The sequence below is a fragment of the Vidua macroura genome, chromosome 1 (assembly GCF_024509145.1).
Source record: "Vidua macroura isolate BioBank_ID:100142 chromosome 1, ASM2450914v1, whole genome shotgun sequence".
Lineage (NCBI taxonomy): Eukaryota > Metazoa > Chordata > Aves > Passeriformes > Viduidae > Vidua > Vidua macroura.
The window spans coordinates 34545343-34560845 of record NC_071571.1 but is presented as its reverse complement, the minus strand read 5'-3'; the positions used below and the strand labels follow the sequence as shown (position 1 = coordinate 34560845).

Sequence of the window (15503 nt, the reverse complement as noted above, 5' to 3'; positions counted from 1 at the left end):
GCTAGACAAAAGAGCACGCTATTTGGGCTTGATTTTGTCCTGAAGCCACATCCTATATAACTGCTCTGAAAGAGGCTCTGAATGCAAGACGTGGTCTGCTGATAGCACAACGCTAACTCTTTTTTATTATGCTGTCAGCAGATGCCCTTGGTCTATATTTATAGCCTAATTACTCCTAGTTACCCTATGTTTGACTCTGTTTAATACTTTTCATGCCTCACGTTGGCTAACAAGCTGCAGTTTAACACAACTTTGTATTTCTGAGGCTGCAGGCTAGACTGGTGAGAAGGAAACATGACTATGTACAGAAACAGGTTTATAAACAAGTAACTGGTACCAAAAAAAATGGAGAAAGCACCAAAGCATTTCTCAAGCTGATAGAATATTAATTGCGTAACTCCCTTTTATGTAGCTAAGTATAAAAGACATTTTAATAACTATAAAAATGAATAGCCAGAGTCTTTCAAGAACTGAGAAATCTTCCAGGCTTGAGTTACGGTTGCAAATGTCCTTAGCAGAGAGGATGCTTTGATACGGTACCACACTCCCCCAGCAGTTTCTGATCAACCACTTTTAAAGGATGGGGTTGATGTCTGTTCTGTGGCTGGCGAGCTGGGTGAGAGTGGAGCTTCCCACGACATCGCTGACAGAGGAAGAGGTCGTTATAGTGTTGTGCTGGATGACTTGCTGCTGGGAGCAAGCTGGGACCGGGCTTGCAGGAGGACTGCTCTCGGGACCTGGGAAGGGAATGAGGGCACAGAGACACATTCATTTTTCCATCTGAGTAAAAAACCTAGGCTGAGCGATACTCTTGGAAATACTGATGACCTGAAGCATGCACAAGGCCCAGGATTTCAAAATATAATTACAGTTATCCAACACTCTGTCTTAAGATTGTTTTCGTTTTCTTTTATTTTTTCAAGCCAGCTTCTCTGATATCAACCTAACTTCAGGAGTTGAGTCTTGAAAAAAGTCCAAGACCTTAATAACTGAAACTAATGTTGGGATAAAAAGTCTGATATCTTAAGGTCTTTAAAATCAGTTGGGATGCTTAAATGCTTTATTTGTTCCAGCAGGAATCAAAATTAGAGTGCAGTGCGCTGCAGCACAGAAAATCTAATTCAAGCAACAGCTGATAGGCATGTAATACAATTATGAGTTTTTTTCTTTGAGTACTGTTAAAGAGACAGATACATAGTGATGCAGAGGAGACAGAAATGGTCTCTATTTTAAGACAATGTCATAATCTAGTAAGCCCTGAGGTTCTTCTGAACTGTTCTAAAATGAAACAGAGAATTTGTCTCTAAATTACTACACTCACAAAATATGTCAACTAGAAAGAAATTATTAAATGTCTCCATTAGCTGAGAATTTTTTGGGGAAAAAAAAAGAAAGAAAGATGAGAGTTAAAAAAGAATTAACAAACCTTGAAAACCTGCGCCAGGCCTGGTCTGTGCCACTGTCAGAGCACAGTACCATTTTCGCTGGAGGGGACTGTAATGTTTTCCTTTTTAACTTTCCTTTTGAGAGTTATTTTAAGGTTCTGGCAGCGCCGTGCCCAGGAGGACTCTTGCAGGTTTGGAGCTGTGAGTTCAAGCAGGATCCTCCACAGGGGAGTGAGTGTCCATCCGTGTGCATCTCCTTGCCGAAAGGAGGGGTGGGGAAGACTAGCTCTGCTGTGTGAGATGCAAACCGGGGCTTTTTTGGTTTTGAGCGGGGCTGGATAAATAAGGGCAGGAGATTGGATGGCTCGGATGATGTTTGAGAAGACAGGTTCAAGTGATAACATGACCAAGAAGGGGTTCTGGAGGGAAGAATTGGAAGGTTTGCTTTCCTGTGAGGAGTGTGGAGACAGCACAAACATACCAGCTACTTACTTAGATATCCTTGTGATTCTTTCTGCATAGCTGTTATCGGACAGTCTTTATGTGTTAACAATAACTGTTTCAGCTGTGCTACCTCATTTTTCAGCATGGAAACCTCGTTCTAGAGAGGAAAGAGAGGCTTTGGTTAGCAACAAAGCTTAAACCACACTATTCCACAAAGCTTCTACCCAGGAACACAAAACCTGCTCCATAACTTTGAAAGAACTGAGCAAAAAAGGCATTCAGGTGCTTGTGTGCTGGGTTTATGTTAACATTTGTCAGTGACATTTTGTAACCTCTGAAGGCAGTCTGACAAATGAACTAACTTTACAATATCAGAGATACTTAAGGCAATGTTTCTGTCTACTCGGGAAATACTGGGGCTCTCTGCATGAGTCCAGAGGGCAGACCCATGGGAGCAAAGGCCATGTTGCCATGCTCAGGGGCACGGTGACAGAACTGCTCGGCTGCAGCCAGTGCCTGGGTGATGCTCACCTCTCTGAGGTTTGTGGGAGAATGTTTTGGAGGAGTGCCGTTCTACAAATGGTTTCCTGCCCTTGTCAGCACACTGGCACACCTCTGCATGAAGCAGAAGTACTGTGCTTACCATAAGAAAGACAGCACTGTAAGAAAGGCTTTTATTATCATATTCATGGTATTTTCATCTATCCAGTTCATTTTCCTCACTGATAGATTAATCAATTTGTGCTTCTATCTTGCTGGCTTTGAATGAGGGTTTAACTATATGCACTGTTCTGAAGAAAATTTTTACAGACATGTTAATGACACTTCAGAAAAAATCCCCACACAAAACAGTGACAAGGAAAGAAAATAAATACAACTCCATCTAGTGAAGGCTTCTAAATCCCAAGACAGCTTTTTCCTGGCTTATCCTGCTAAAATGTAATTATTTCTTTAATTGAAGCACACACATCTTGATTAAGAGACTGATTGTGCTTGAGCTCCCACTAGGAGCTGACTGTGCGGGGGCAGCCCCGAAGGCACCGTCAGTCAAGCACAAAGAGCCCCTCTGTGTCTTCAGGGTCGCAGACAGTGGCTCGCACCTGAAGCTGCATGTTTGTCTGGGTGAGCTCTTCTGCTTTCTTTTCCAGTGACATCACCCAGACCTTCCTCTTCTGTCTGCAGCGCGTGGCAGCAGCTCGGTTCCTTTCCAGAAATTTCCGCCTCCTCTCATCTGGGTCTTCATCCACCACCCTCCTCCGGCGACCTCCAGTCGGCTGTGGTGGCTGTACCGTCTGCGTGGGCTGCATCTGCTGTGCCGCCGGCGAAACCTGCAGGGCAAGAAGACGTTTTGCAGGGGGTGGCGAGGGGGGAAGTTACAGAGGGGGATGCTGAAATGGGAAGGGGAATCTCACACACTCTGCCTACTCTCCAGCAAGGTCTGCAACAGGCTCAAGTCAAAAGCTGCACCAGGTGTCACTGAAAGCAGATGCTGGCAAATCATTGTCATGGTTGAAGAAGACATTTTTTTAAAATGATTATCTGAATATTTTTTCTCCCTTGAGTTAGTTCTTAAAGGCATTCACTTAGATGCATTATCTGCCACCACCTATTTCAAATCTGAAATGTCCACTTTCTCTCAGGATCTGTTTTCATCAAAGCAGAGGACTGTAGTGGTCTAATTTCTGTGCCTCTCTTTCTCCCCTTGTCCCCCAGTTGCCTCCAAAATTTTAAGCCATTTATATTTCCCAGGCTTCACCATCTCTATCTCAATCTCTGCCATCTCTGGAGATGGGAGCTTCAGAGTTCTTTGTGCCTGCATGGAGCTGGCTGGGATTGCACAAGGGCAGCAGACCTCACTGCCCCTCATGGGCAAAGAAAGACTTTAGGTTGAACCTGTGTTTTGATGAATTGAGCTTTGACCTGTGTTTTGATGTCTCTGCACTGTGTGGATAAGGGATATTCCTCTTACCAGTTTCCATTTGACCTCTGTGCTGTGGATGCTATATTTGTTTTTATTCAATTTATCCCTGGCTTTGAGAGTATAGGAACACCACATCCAGTCCACTGCTACAAAACTATGGAAAAAGATATGTATTTATGCTTTTTAAAGTGCAGGGGAGTATTGATCCTGCTCCTGAGAGTAACTGGCCAACAATATTACAGACAAGGTGCATGGTGGGGGCAGTGCCATGTAAACTACTCTCCAATTGACTCCTGGGCAGATGGAAGATTCCCATGTCCCTGTCAGGAACCAGTGCCAGATTTAATGTTCAGCTGCCTGGGAATAGGCTTTTGGACTACCTTCCTGCCTGTCTGTGGCACCCAGGCTATGGGGCTCTGGAAACACCCTCTCTCTTCCTCTGCTTGGGGTCTGGGAACCCAGTGCATGGATCCTATTGCTCACACTCAGCTCACATTGCTGCTGCCACTCCTGCACAGTCTGGAACAGTCTGGAAACTGGAATTGTTGACTCAAAATTAATCCTCTTGTTCTGGCAAAGGCCCAAACCTCCAAGGTGCTTCCTTTTGACTCCAGGGAGTGGACGTACTCAGTGCTTTGTCAGACTGAGCCCTGAATTTCAATTGCTGCAATTAACGTGTTTGCCTAACACCTCCGTCTGTCTCAATTAAAATGATACTATCGTCTTGAGTCTTGCGAAGTTGAGGTGGCCTTTCTGTCTAGAATCTAGTTTGCTCCCTCCCCTAGCTGACTTGTGGCAATTACAGTGGCAATTTTATGTGTAATTATTCTGTACATCTGATAACGCTTTTTGCATAAAGCCAAATTTATTCCCAGCTTAATGTTGCACTGTCAGGGAATCTCATAGAGCAGAAAAAAGTTTTTGTAAGAATAACCTTCTAAAATAAATAAGCCACCCCACATTTTCTGACTGATTTTTAAAATTTCAGCTTGCATGAACTCCGTATGTTTGCTGATAAAATTTTCAACACGCTGTCCACACTTAGGGTTGGAGTGCCAGGTCCATGGCAGCTGCAGTGGGCACATCCCCCATTCTCACCAGCATCCCCTGCCTTCTGCCAGGAGACTGCTGCCAAGGGATTCCAGCTGCTCCCTGTCCACCAGGGCTGGGCACGTTGCCTCTTAAACAGTATGTCTGAGTGCGAAAGACCTTTTAATGTCAACATCTCATCAAAGACCTTTCATTTTCCTACACATAACACCTTTCCAGACTTCAGAGGTCTGTTATTTATGTTTCCTTATCCCTTTTTGCTCCTTTTCCATTCAGCTTTAAAAATTCTCGTTTCTTTATCCTCTCAGTGAAGTCTGGTACAAAGGCAGAAAAAGGTAACTATACATTTTTTTTTTTTAATTCCTCTCATATGGTCATTTTCTCCTTAATAACTAGTGAGTAATTTTGTTTTCAGACTATACCAGGCAGTCTTTGGGTAGTCAGAGTGCATTTTCAGAACAACAAAATCTTCTCTCCATCTCAGGAAGATATTAATTATAAGGGCTGCCATTATTCCACTAATAATGTCACATGGGATAATTAACTGACTCTTACTTGATAGCTCTTAACCCTGAAATATGTTAGACTATATCTTAGTTACCATCTAAGCATCATTCTCTAGCAGGATTTCATTGCCCTGCCTAGGACATAAGAAAGAAAATGAACTAAATATAAAAATGTAGGTTAATTTTGGTGTTCTTAGAGAATGCAAATCACATATCCATCATGAATACAAACATAAGACATCTAAGAGAATGAAATGGCATCCAAACCCCAACTCTGCTTGAGGTATCACTCTGCCAAGTTTGATATAAAGAAATCTTTAGAGGACCAATGCAGAATAAGAGTATAATTTTTGTAGTAGTTGAGGCAGCATAACTAGAACTTGGTAAAATATCTCTTTTGCAGAAAGATACCTATCAGAAGCTGATTTCTACTTTTATCCAATATTTACTTCTGTTCTTTGCAATTTACCACAAAACTAATACCAATTCACTCATTCTATGAAAACATAATGCCTTGGGCTCCTGTGTATCAAAATGGTAGCCGAAAAGCATGAAATTAATTCTAACATTACAGAAGGGCACAATGCAGAATAACAACAGTCTCGGCATGGGAGTATGCAGCTTACAGCAGCATGGGCCATGCTGTCATTTGTCAGGTGGTTTGGAATGGAAGAATCTGGCTCAGAAAAATAAGGAGGTTAATAATTAGAAAATTGCACCATAAAATTAACGTCTGCTGGAGCAATCTGATCCCCTAAGAGGCCATTACCGTGGGGACTATGGATGAGCTTTGAAAGTAATAACTATGTGGTTATTACTTAGCAAGCCCTTCTTTTCCACCCTCCAATGCATCTGTTCAGAAATCACTATTGCCTTTGCACCAGAGGAACAGATGCACAGCAAGAGCTCTGCTGCTTTGGGAAGCCACTGACCCTGGGATTCCTACTCCATCACCCTCTGTCCAATCCATTTGGTGACACTTACACCCATGAACAAAGTTCAGATCTCCTTGATCTCCCATGGGGTCTGTTGCCTCCAGCGACAGACTCTGCATGGCAAAACTCATCTGACTGCACAGACCCAGCTCCAGAGACTATGTAGTACTGGACACAGAGTGACCCTGACACAGCTGTGTGGCTGCCAGTCAGTCCACCTACCCATGTGCCTGTATCTGGTGCTAGCTAGCAGGGAATACAAAGCACAAGAAGCTGAAGCTGTCCTAACTGTGTAAGAAAGTCAAAGTCCTTGTTCAAGTGGTCTAGAGGAGGAGGCCTAGAGGAGGAGGCCATTAGCTCACTGATCTTGTCCTTAAAACTGGGAGGTTTGTTTCCTCATGGTAGTTGTTTTCCCTATTTTAAGTGGTTAAAGTGTTTAAAGTGGTGCTGTGTATGTTTTACACCAGTGCTCCATACCATGGGATCTGATGCCCTCAACTGCATTAACATGTTTATCCTCCTAATCCCTCAGTGAAAGTTCAGTGACTTCCACCATCTCATCCATGGCGTACTCAATTGGCTAAGCCCAATTTTATCCTTACTCTCTAAGTGATCTCCAATACAGCAATCAGGTTACTTTTGGTTCCTCTGATATGAGATGATGTCTTTCTATTGGAGTTTTTAAACAACTGAAGGAAAATAACTCATTAACATATGAGAAAATAATTGAATTCACAAAGTAAAAACTGAAGTAAACTTAGGAAGGCTCTGGACATCCTCTCACAGGGGAGTCTGCTGCTCTTACTTAGACTGTTTCTCTAAAGCTGACAATTCATTTTACATTAGCAAATACTTTAGGGAAATCCCATGTGCTTGCAGATTCTGCAGTAATAAAGCTAGATGTTAGTAAATAGTTAATGTTGTGGGACACTGGGATGCCAGCCAAATACTCTCATTTTCTTCAATGTTTTTTAAGAGCCTGTCTGAAAGGTATTTGCAAGCAACACAATACTTCACAGATCGAACTTCTTATGGCTGGCATTCCTCTTTGTCCTCACATTCCATGCACTGCCTGTTTGTCTTCCTTAACATCGCTCTCCAGACCTGACATGTTACAGTAACTGCCCCCAGAGCTTTATTTTCTTGTGTGATCCTGATGCAGAAGCCTGTAATCTGAAGACATGAATAGAATTCTTCTTAAAAAGTACTCTGCTGAAGTTTGTGCTCACTAGCTCATTAGTTCAAGAAACATTCAGTTCAGATAATGAATTATCCAAATTGCTGAAGCCGATATACCTGGTCCAAAAAATTGAGTTCTCCACCTCATTTAGTGGAGACCTTCACTGACTTGTCACGTGAATACAAGTCTAAATTGCCTTCTTTCTTTAAATCTCTCTCCTTGGACTGGCTTCACCCTGCTTTTTCTCCTGCCACAACAAGCACCAACTACTGGCTGCACTCACAGCTTATCTTTCTCTCATACTATGCAGGTATCTGTCCTCTTCACAGGGTCTGGATCATTTAATCTTTTCCAAGTCAGTTCATCCTAACTTAGAACTACCTCTATTATCTCCAGTCTTGAATACTGCCCCTGGCCATACAAACATACTAGTGCCATTTCATTTCACTAAAGACTTTGCTATGTATTTCTGCAGGTAGAACTCACACAGGTTGTTAAATCTCGGCCTGAGAAGTTCAGGTTCAAGCACATTAAGCAACATATATAATGTGCCAATCTCTGTAATAAACCTCATCCATAAAAGGATATGTGGCAATCTGCAGAGCTCAGAGCACTGAAAAGCCTTGGAGCTCCTTATAAAGTAAGAAATTACAAATATCTAGTAAATTAGGCAGCAAAACAAGTTGTTGCTTCACTCCATTTTCTAAATAAAGTTTGAGCATCCCCATCACCATTAGCAGATATTTACTAGCAGCCCGAGGGGCTTGTATCTAATAAGATATGCATGCAAGAAGAAACAATACTGAGATCAGGCTTTAACTCCACCCAACAGCAAAACTCAGAGATGCAGTAGGACATGAAGGTCTACCTGTGCTTGTCCGCCCGAGTGCAGTGGTGGATGCGGTGAGGTCTGGTGGTGTGCTGGGTGTGCATGAAGGTGCGAGTGGGAGTGGTGGTGGGGATGGTTCTGCTGGTGATGAGGCTGAGGGTGAGGATGGTGTGCTGGATGCTGGTGCTGATGTGGGTATGAATGGTGAGGTGGCAGTGTCTGGTGCTGATGAGGATGTGAGTGCATATGATGGTGCGGTGTCTGGTCCTGTCGCGAGCTCATCATTTCCATCATGTGGCCCATGGTGTTCATATTCCCATTTGACATGGCGGCAGGATGATGAGTCAGTGCTGCCTTCAGTCTCTGGAACAGAACAAGGCAGAAAATTCAACATTCACACATGGTGATCTGACCAATCAGAAATGCTGTTGCAGAAATGGTGCCCTGTCTTGTGTTTTGAGATTTATTTAGTTTTTCTCTTGCTGTTCCCTTACTAAAAGGCATCTTACTTCAGTTTGAAAAAGAATATATTCTTGGGCTCTAATCTTGTTTTCCACTACAAATATTTAAAGATTAAAATATCTAATTTGAAATTTAAGTTACACATTTCCTACTGTGCTTCTGAGGAAGAATAGCTCTCTGGCCAGCTCAGGAGAGTTACCTTCAACAAGCTTGTATTCTTACAACTTTTAAATAAAAGTCTGATTAAAATAAAGACACAATGAAGTGCCTGTCTTGTTTTCACTTCAGATATTATTTAAAAGACTCATTGGAAAATATATTGCATTGATTTGTTTTTCAAATCCTGGTATACTAGTGTCCAATCTGTTATTTCATCATAAAGATGGGAAAATAAGTGACCTCAACCTGATCTTCCTTCTTTGCTGAAAAGTTCAAATGTGTGTTGTCCTTTTATCACATGCTAACCTCTCTCTGTTTTGTACGTCACATATCGCTGGATTGGGCCCTGGATTATGACCAGGGCAAAACTTTCCTTAGTATCAATGGGATTTGTTCACTTTTACCTGAACACACCTAAAGGCCAGTAGGAAAGGTTGAAACATTTTGGACTGCAGCATAGGGCCTTTATGTACAAAGGATATTGCGGAAATACAGAGTAAAAAAAGTTCCCTTTCAGCACAATTACAGGGTCATCCCAAAGCCGTGAGCTGTACCGGCATACAGACACCTTGCTGGTGTCATCTGACCCTTGGACTACTGGAATTGCTGGCCTCCTACAAGAGTGTGCCAAAGGCCAAGCCTCACAGATGCCAGCTAGGAGAAGAGTTTCTTCCAAACCCATAGAAACCTCCTTCACATCCACGGTTCTGCTTCTTGCTCAACATACAGCATTATCTACAGGCAGCCACCTCTCTAACTCTTTGTATTTTCGAAGAAGTAAATTGATTTACTCTCACTAATGCAAGTAATTAGTAGAAAATGTTAAGATAAAAAAGAAAGGAAGGAGGTGCATGTATGACTTGATGCCAGACCAGCACAATTCGAATTACCCAACAACTACCTCATATCCAACCAGAGGATAGAATGAATAGCAGAGAACTCATCTGTAGGAGATGACACCATGGGAGAGCCAGTAAAAAAATGCAGTGGTGGGAGGCAGAGACATGAATGGTAGGAGGCACAGAGGTGAGCCTTTCCCCCTAGCAATATCTATCTGTGGGTCACAGATGATTGTCAGAAGATCCTATAAGCCAATATGACAAAAAATACCAGCAGAGGAACAATGGCCAGGCTGAACTGCATTTTGGTTCTGTCTTTAAAGCAAAAAGAGTGACTGCCAGGACTCTCAGAACCTATAGATGGGGATTGCAGTCTATTTTGTATTGAAATAACATCTGGCTATCGCAACATTGCAAGGCCACAGGTAAAGGCTTCTATATTCAAAGCTGTTACTGTATTGTGTTTGTACAACTGTTAGTGAGAAAGAAACAAATTCTTAAGGGGAAAAAAATAAAAGAAAAATAGAGGAAAAAATAAAAGGTTGTGGAAGGCAAAAGAAGTAACATTCACTTCAAAGTGTCATCCTCAAGTTTTTGTATCCATGTGCTTTTTCAGACTTCATGAAGGTCATTCTAGTGAGACACTCTAATAGATCTATTAATCTAAATCTGATGACTTCTTTCACTAATGATCAGTTGGCTGGCCAAGACTTAAAAAAAAAAAAAAAAAGATATATTTGCAAAACACATCAGTATGTGAGTTTGCAAGAATGAAGTCTAGACTGATATCTTTTAAGGAGTTTCCTTTAAAAAGTCTATCAAACCATAACTGCATGGCATGTGTCCCATCCTGATGATCTTCTCAAAATTAGAGATCTAAGGTGTCTGTGCCAGTGAAGTTAAGTATCTCCTTCTCTACCTCTGAAGTCAGAACAGAGAGCAATCTAATATCAATAGCAGTAACCCATCCTGGGCATCAAATGGAGGACTGGAGCAGCTGTTGTCCTTAACTGTTCCTGAATTCAAGTGCTACCATGGTTACTTCAAGCGGCTCCTCACAATGCTTAGAATAACTGGTGTTACTCAGGAGTGTATTAGGAAAAATATGGGGGGAAATGCATTAATAAGTCAAATCTTTCTCTGTGTCATGTTTCTTCAAAACTCACTAAGATGTTTTTCATGGAGCTGAGCCACCATGCATGTCTAAGACAAAGCACCAACAAAAGCCGTTGTAACTTTGTTTTCTGAATCTAAATATGAAACAACCAAGTTCTCATTACCCAGCAGTTTTATGTGACAAATACCTTACAAAGTCTACCATGTCTATTTGTCAAAGACCTCTGAAACGGAACTACAGTATGTCTTCTAAACTGCAGATTTTCAAAGCGAAAAAAAAAAAGAGGGAAAAACTTAATCTGTGAATAAACATTTTTTTTCAGCTGTAAAAACTGAAGCTTGCTAGTGTGGTGCAACTTCAAGGAGAATAAATTATTTTGTTTTCTTTCTGTAGCCCTTCTACCACATCCATTTATTTGCGATAGCAAATCAAGAGAGACAGTGAGAGGTCTGACATGCAGCTGGTTTCAGTCAGTAGGGGTCATTTCCATTTGGTCTGTGTATTTTACAAGCTCCTTGTTCACTGTTCCAAATGGGAGGGTGGGCCAGCTGCCCTGGATCCCAGTCCTGGTAAGAAACCAGCTCTCTACATCATCCTGTCCCAGGGCAGCAACAGCTATTGCCTCCCTTTAACTTCATGCTTAGATCAGCTCCGCAGCAGTGAGAGTCCTGTCCATGCCCACATCTGGAGCAGCCTAAATCTTCCAATAACCAGTCACCACTGCCAATCAGAAACATTCAGGGAGCGATAAACATTTTTTCATTTGGTCTTCAGTGAGATCAATTATTTTCGATGTTTCAGTTAGAGCAGAGGGAGGGAAAATCACCAGAACTTGGTAAATTCTTTGCACTGAGTATGTGTAGCGCTCAAAGGGCAGGCTGCAGTTTTGTTATTGTTTCTTTCATGTGTGCTAATTGCAAGCAGCTGTTTTAGTTTAGTGTCAAATAAAATGTGATGGCATAAAAATTGAGCTTACTGGACTGACGACACCACCAAATCCCCTCTAGAATGAAATGGTAACCCAAGATCCAATTCTGCAGCCGTTCAGTTTTTTCAGGAACTGTGTGACTGACTCCACCAGAGCCCACAGGGACTTGGGAGTTCGCAAACTGGGACTGAATCAGAAGACTTGCTACTCAGACCTGCTTTCACCTAAACCTGAAATATCTGCTAAGCTCATACCCCTGATTTTTAGGACAACCTTTTTCTCCCTTTTATAAGGCAAGAGGAAATGGAGGGAGATGGAGGTTCTCACCTTTCCTGACTTTTGGCCCTTACTGATTATTTTTATTATTCTGTCAAAGTAACATAGTGGCCAACATCAGTTATAGCTGATTTCCACTCAGTCATGACATTTCAATAAATGACTGTGAGCGACACAGACAAGAGAAACCTTTAATAAAGAACAGCCTTCTTTGCCTCTCATCAAGTGAATAAATAAAATACCCTTTTGATCCTACAGGAAGTCAGAAGCACATATACTGTCATCTTTGATGCTGAGGAGGAAAGGGAAACAGTGGGTATTGGTGCTTCACAGGTATGAGCGTTGTGTTCCCTGTACAGAACATGGAACTGCTCCTTGTGGCAATGGCCCTAATTGAGACATTTACTCTGAAGTTACCCCACTGAATGCCATATGAAGGTAACACCTCAAAGAAGTTATCCTTGTACCTGGAGTATTGGGGGTTTTTGGAAACAAGAGGGTTTTCACAGTGCTTCTTCTATCTAAAGACTGACATCATGGTGCAGTTAATTGCTTGATGCTTCCTTCTGTCAACATAGATCCTAACTTATACACTGACCATCTTTGGGCAAACCCCAAATCTGCCAAAAATAGCCTTCAAGCATTTGAGATCCTGAATGAAAAACAGTGTCACCTTCCTTAACACTTCTGCTATTCTAGATCTTGCTGCTTTCTAATTTTCCTCAATTGTGACATGTATTTCAAAGTTGGCTTGGTTTTTGCCCTACCTTTCTTTCTCAAAAATTGTTAATAAAAACCAGACAGCATTTTTTTCAGTTTGTTATAAGAATAAAAAAATAAAACCCAACAACCTCTAAATTTGGAGCTTACATTTCTCAAATTTAAAAATGCAAACAATTTTGTGGGTTTTACATGTATATTAATACTTATAATATTTAATCAATACTTATAATATTTATATAATATTTAAAACAGGCTATAGATATTATATACCATAATCTGTATATGACTATAAAATACAACTTTGGAAAAATGACAACAATCTTCCATTTTACAGGTCCTCTGTGCTTGCATCAAACAATAAGCTATTGTAACACCCAGCTGTTTAGGTTGGGACAGACATGGAATGCTGGTTTTAAATAGGATTGAATTGTCCCAAATAAGTATGCATTGCTGCACTCAGGAAAAAAGCTCTCTTCCCTTCTGGTCTGCATGCCCAAATCCCACTAAATTAGAAAGAGACAAGACCAGCTGCAGTATCTAGTTAATGTCTGGTATATTCTTATCGGGAGATTATCTCAGACCCCAGAAGGCACATGAAATAATGATCTCAAAGATATTTTCTTGCACTAGTGACTGTGATTCTAGTCTCTATAATACAAGGGTTTAATAATTTCCCCACAGGGGACAGAAGAGTCTAGAGAGGGGTTGGAAATCAGAAAGGATTACAGACATCAAGCATCGCCACACATCTGCAGTTCAGTAGCAACCTCAGAGTAATGATCTTGATTAGCCAAACTTCCTGGCAAGCATAACATTGACTTCAGTGTCACTAATATTGTTTTTTCATCTGCAATAGTCAAGCTTTCCTTTTAATTCTAAGCATCATACTCAAAATGAATATACAGAGTTAAGCCAGTGACAGCTAAAGCTGTGAACAGAACTTCACCCAGCACATTTCAGAGCATCACACTGAATTTTATCCTTTCCTTTAACTATGACTGCAACAAGAGAACTTAACATAAATGTCACCCAGGTCTTTTACAGTTGGCTGCTGACAAGGATTTCACAGTGTAAATAACAGAAACCACTCTTCACAAATGTTCCACTTGCATTCATAAAAGTAAATTGGAAGCGATTCATCTCCACTCAATAAGCGACTGCAGATATTATGAGCACATTTCAGACACTGGCAATTAGAAAGTCTCTGATGCCACATTAAATGCTTTCTCTTACATTTCTTGTGCAGTAAAACACAGTCCTGCCTATTGACAGAAGGAGGAGTAAAATGTGCGAGAAGGACATGAAATCCAGAACTGAAGTGACACATTACACTAATGTAAAGAGAAAAGTGGGATACATTTAATTCACAACTCGCCAGTAAACAGTGCCAATTGCTAATCTTCGAATTATTCTCAGGCTGTTTGGCAAATCTGAATTATACTTTCCCCTCCTTTTGTACTTGCTTCCCCACTTAGTTGAATTTTGTAACAACATGAACAATGGATCGTCATCCAGCCTTCAGTGCAGCTCAGCCTCTAATAAAAACAACAAATTTTCTCCCTTGTATTTCCAAATGTAAACTGAATTAAACTTCTGCAGAAAGCAGCAAGAATCAACTGCAAACAATCAAAGCAGCAATAAAACTAGTAGGCACCACACTGCTCAAGGACGGGTCAGCTGCAAGAGCTGCTCCAGTGTCCCTGAGCTGGGGGCACGGGGGAGCTCTGAGAAGCCACGCTGCCCACTGACATCAGCCCTAGTGACGGACGACTCTCCGCATGACTGCCAGTTTTAAGTAATCCAATGCAGGTCAGAGCCAGGTGGCCCAAGGGTATTCTGTCGGAACTGCCATCTTCTGGTGATGGCGTTTTATTGAGAACAGCCATGGCTCCAGGGACAGCAGAAAACATAAGTGAGTTTACATCCCAGCTCCACCCAGCAATTTCCTTCTGCTCATCTCAGAACACCTTGCAAAAGAGATAAGTATCAGTATCCTGGTGCAACGCACCACCTGTTTAGGGATTAGAAAAAGACTAAATTCTCTGTTCCTATTCTACCTGCATTTCTAATGAACAAGTAAATTATAATCAAGGCAGAAAATACACTGAAAGCATGGTTTATTTCTCACCATATACTATTTCTTTCATGAATAATTTCTCAAATCAGTATTAAACAACTGGATTTGATTTGCACAGGAGTCAGGAAATGTAAAGTTCAAAAAATCAAACCCCTAATTCCCACCAAGTCTAAGTCAATCCCTCTATGTGTATCCACGACAAGGGATATTTAATTATGTAATCACACAAAAGACAGCAAAGTGATTTATTACTGGCAAATGGTGTCATATAATTTCAACACACAATACCAATGGAAGGATCCAAAAAATACAACCAACTTCTGACTGATTTCCCCACTGTGTGCCAGAGTCCAAAAAAAAGCAGCTACTTAGCTGCTACCTACCCCTGGAGAGGCCAGTTTCTGACAGCAAAATGCTGGACACTTGGGGATTAATTACCTGCTTGCTGGTTTTGTCTGGGACAGACCCAAAGTCTTCACAGTAGCCAGTATGGGACTGTGTTTTGGATTTGTGCTGAACACAGTGTTGATAATCCACTGCAACATTTTTGTTATTTCTGAGCAGGGCTTGCACAGGGTCAAGGCTTTTTCTGCTTCTTGTCCTGCCCAACCAGCCAGCAGCATTGGTGTGGGTGCACAGGAAGCTGAGAGGGGACACAGCTGGGGCAGCTGA

General features: G+C 41.6%; 1 protein-coding gene across 2 annotated transcripts in view; it reads right to left on the bottom strand.

The window, feature by feature from the left end:
• Positions 1 to 388: 388 nt before the first annotated feature.
• The window catches only part of CREB5 (cAMP responsive element binding protein 5), a 251080-nt gene continuing 235965 nt past the window's right edge, over positions 389 to 15503 (bottom strand). For both annotated transcript variants that reach the window (XM_053989512.1, XM_053989522.1), the window contains 4 exons: positions 8290 to 8613; positions 2930 to 3157; positions 1878 to 1986; positions 389 to 737 (listed from right to left, as the gene is read on the bottom strand). In XM_053989512.1, the coding sequence (XP_053845487.1) occupies positions 574 to 737; positions 1878 to 1986; positions 2930 to 3157; positions 8290 to 8613 (825 nt within the window). In that variant the 3' untranslated portion in view covers positions 389 to 573. The remainder of the gene's footprint in view (positions 738 to 1877; positions 1987 to 2929; positions 3158 to 8289; positions 8614 to 15503) is intronic.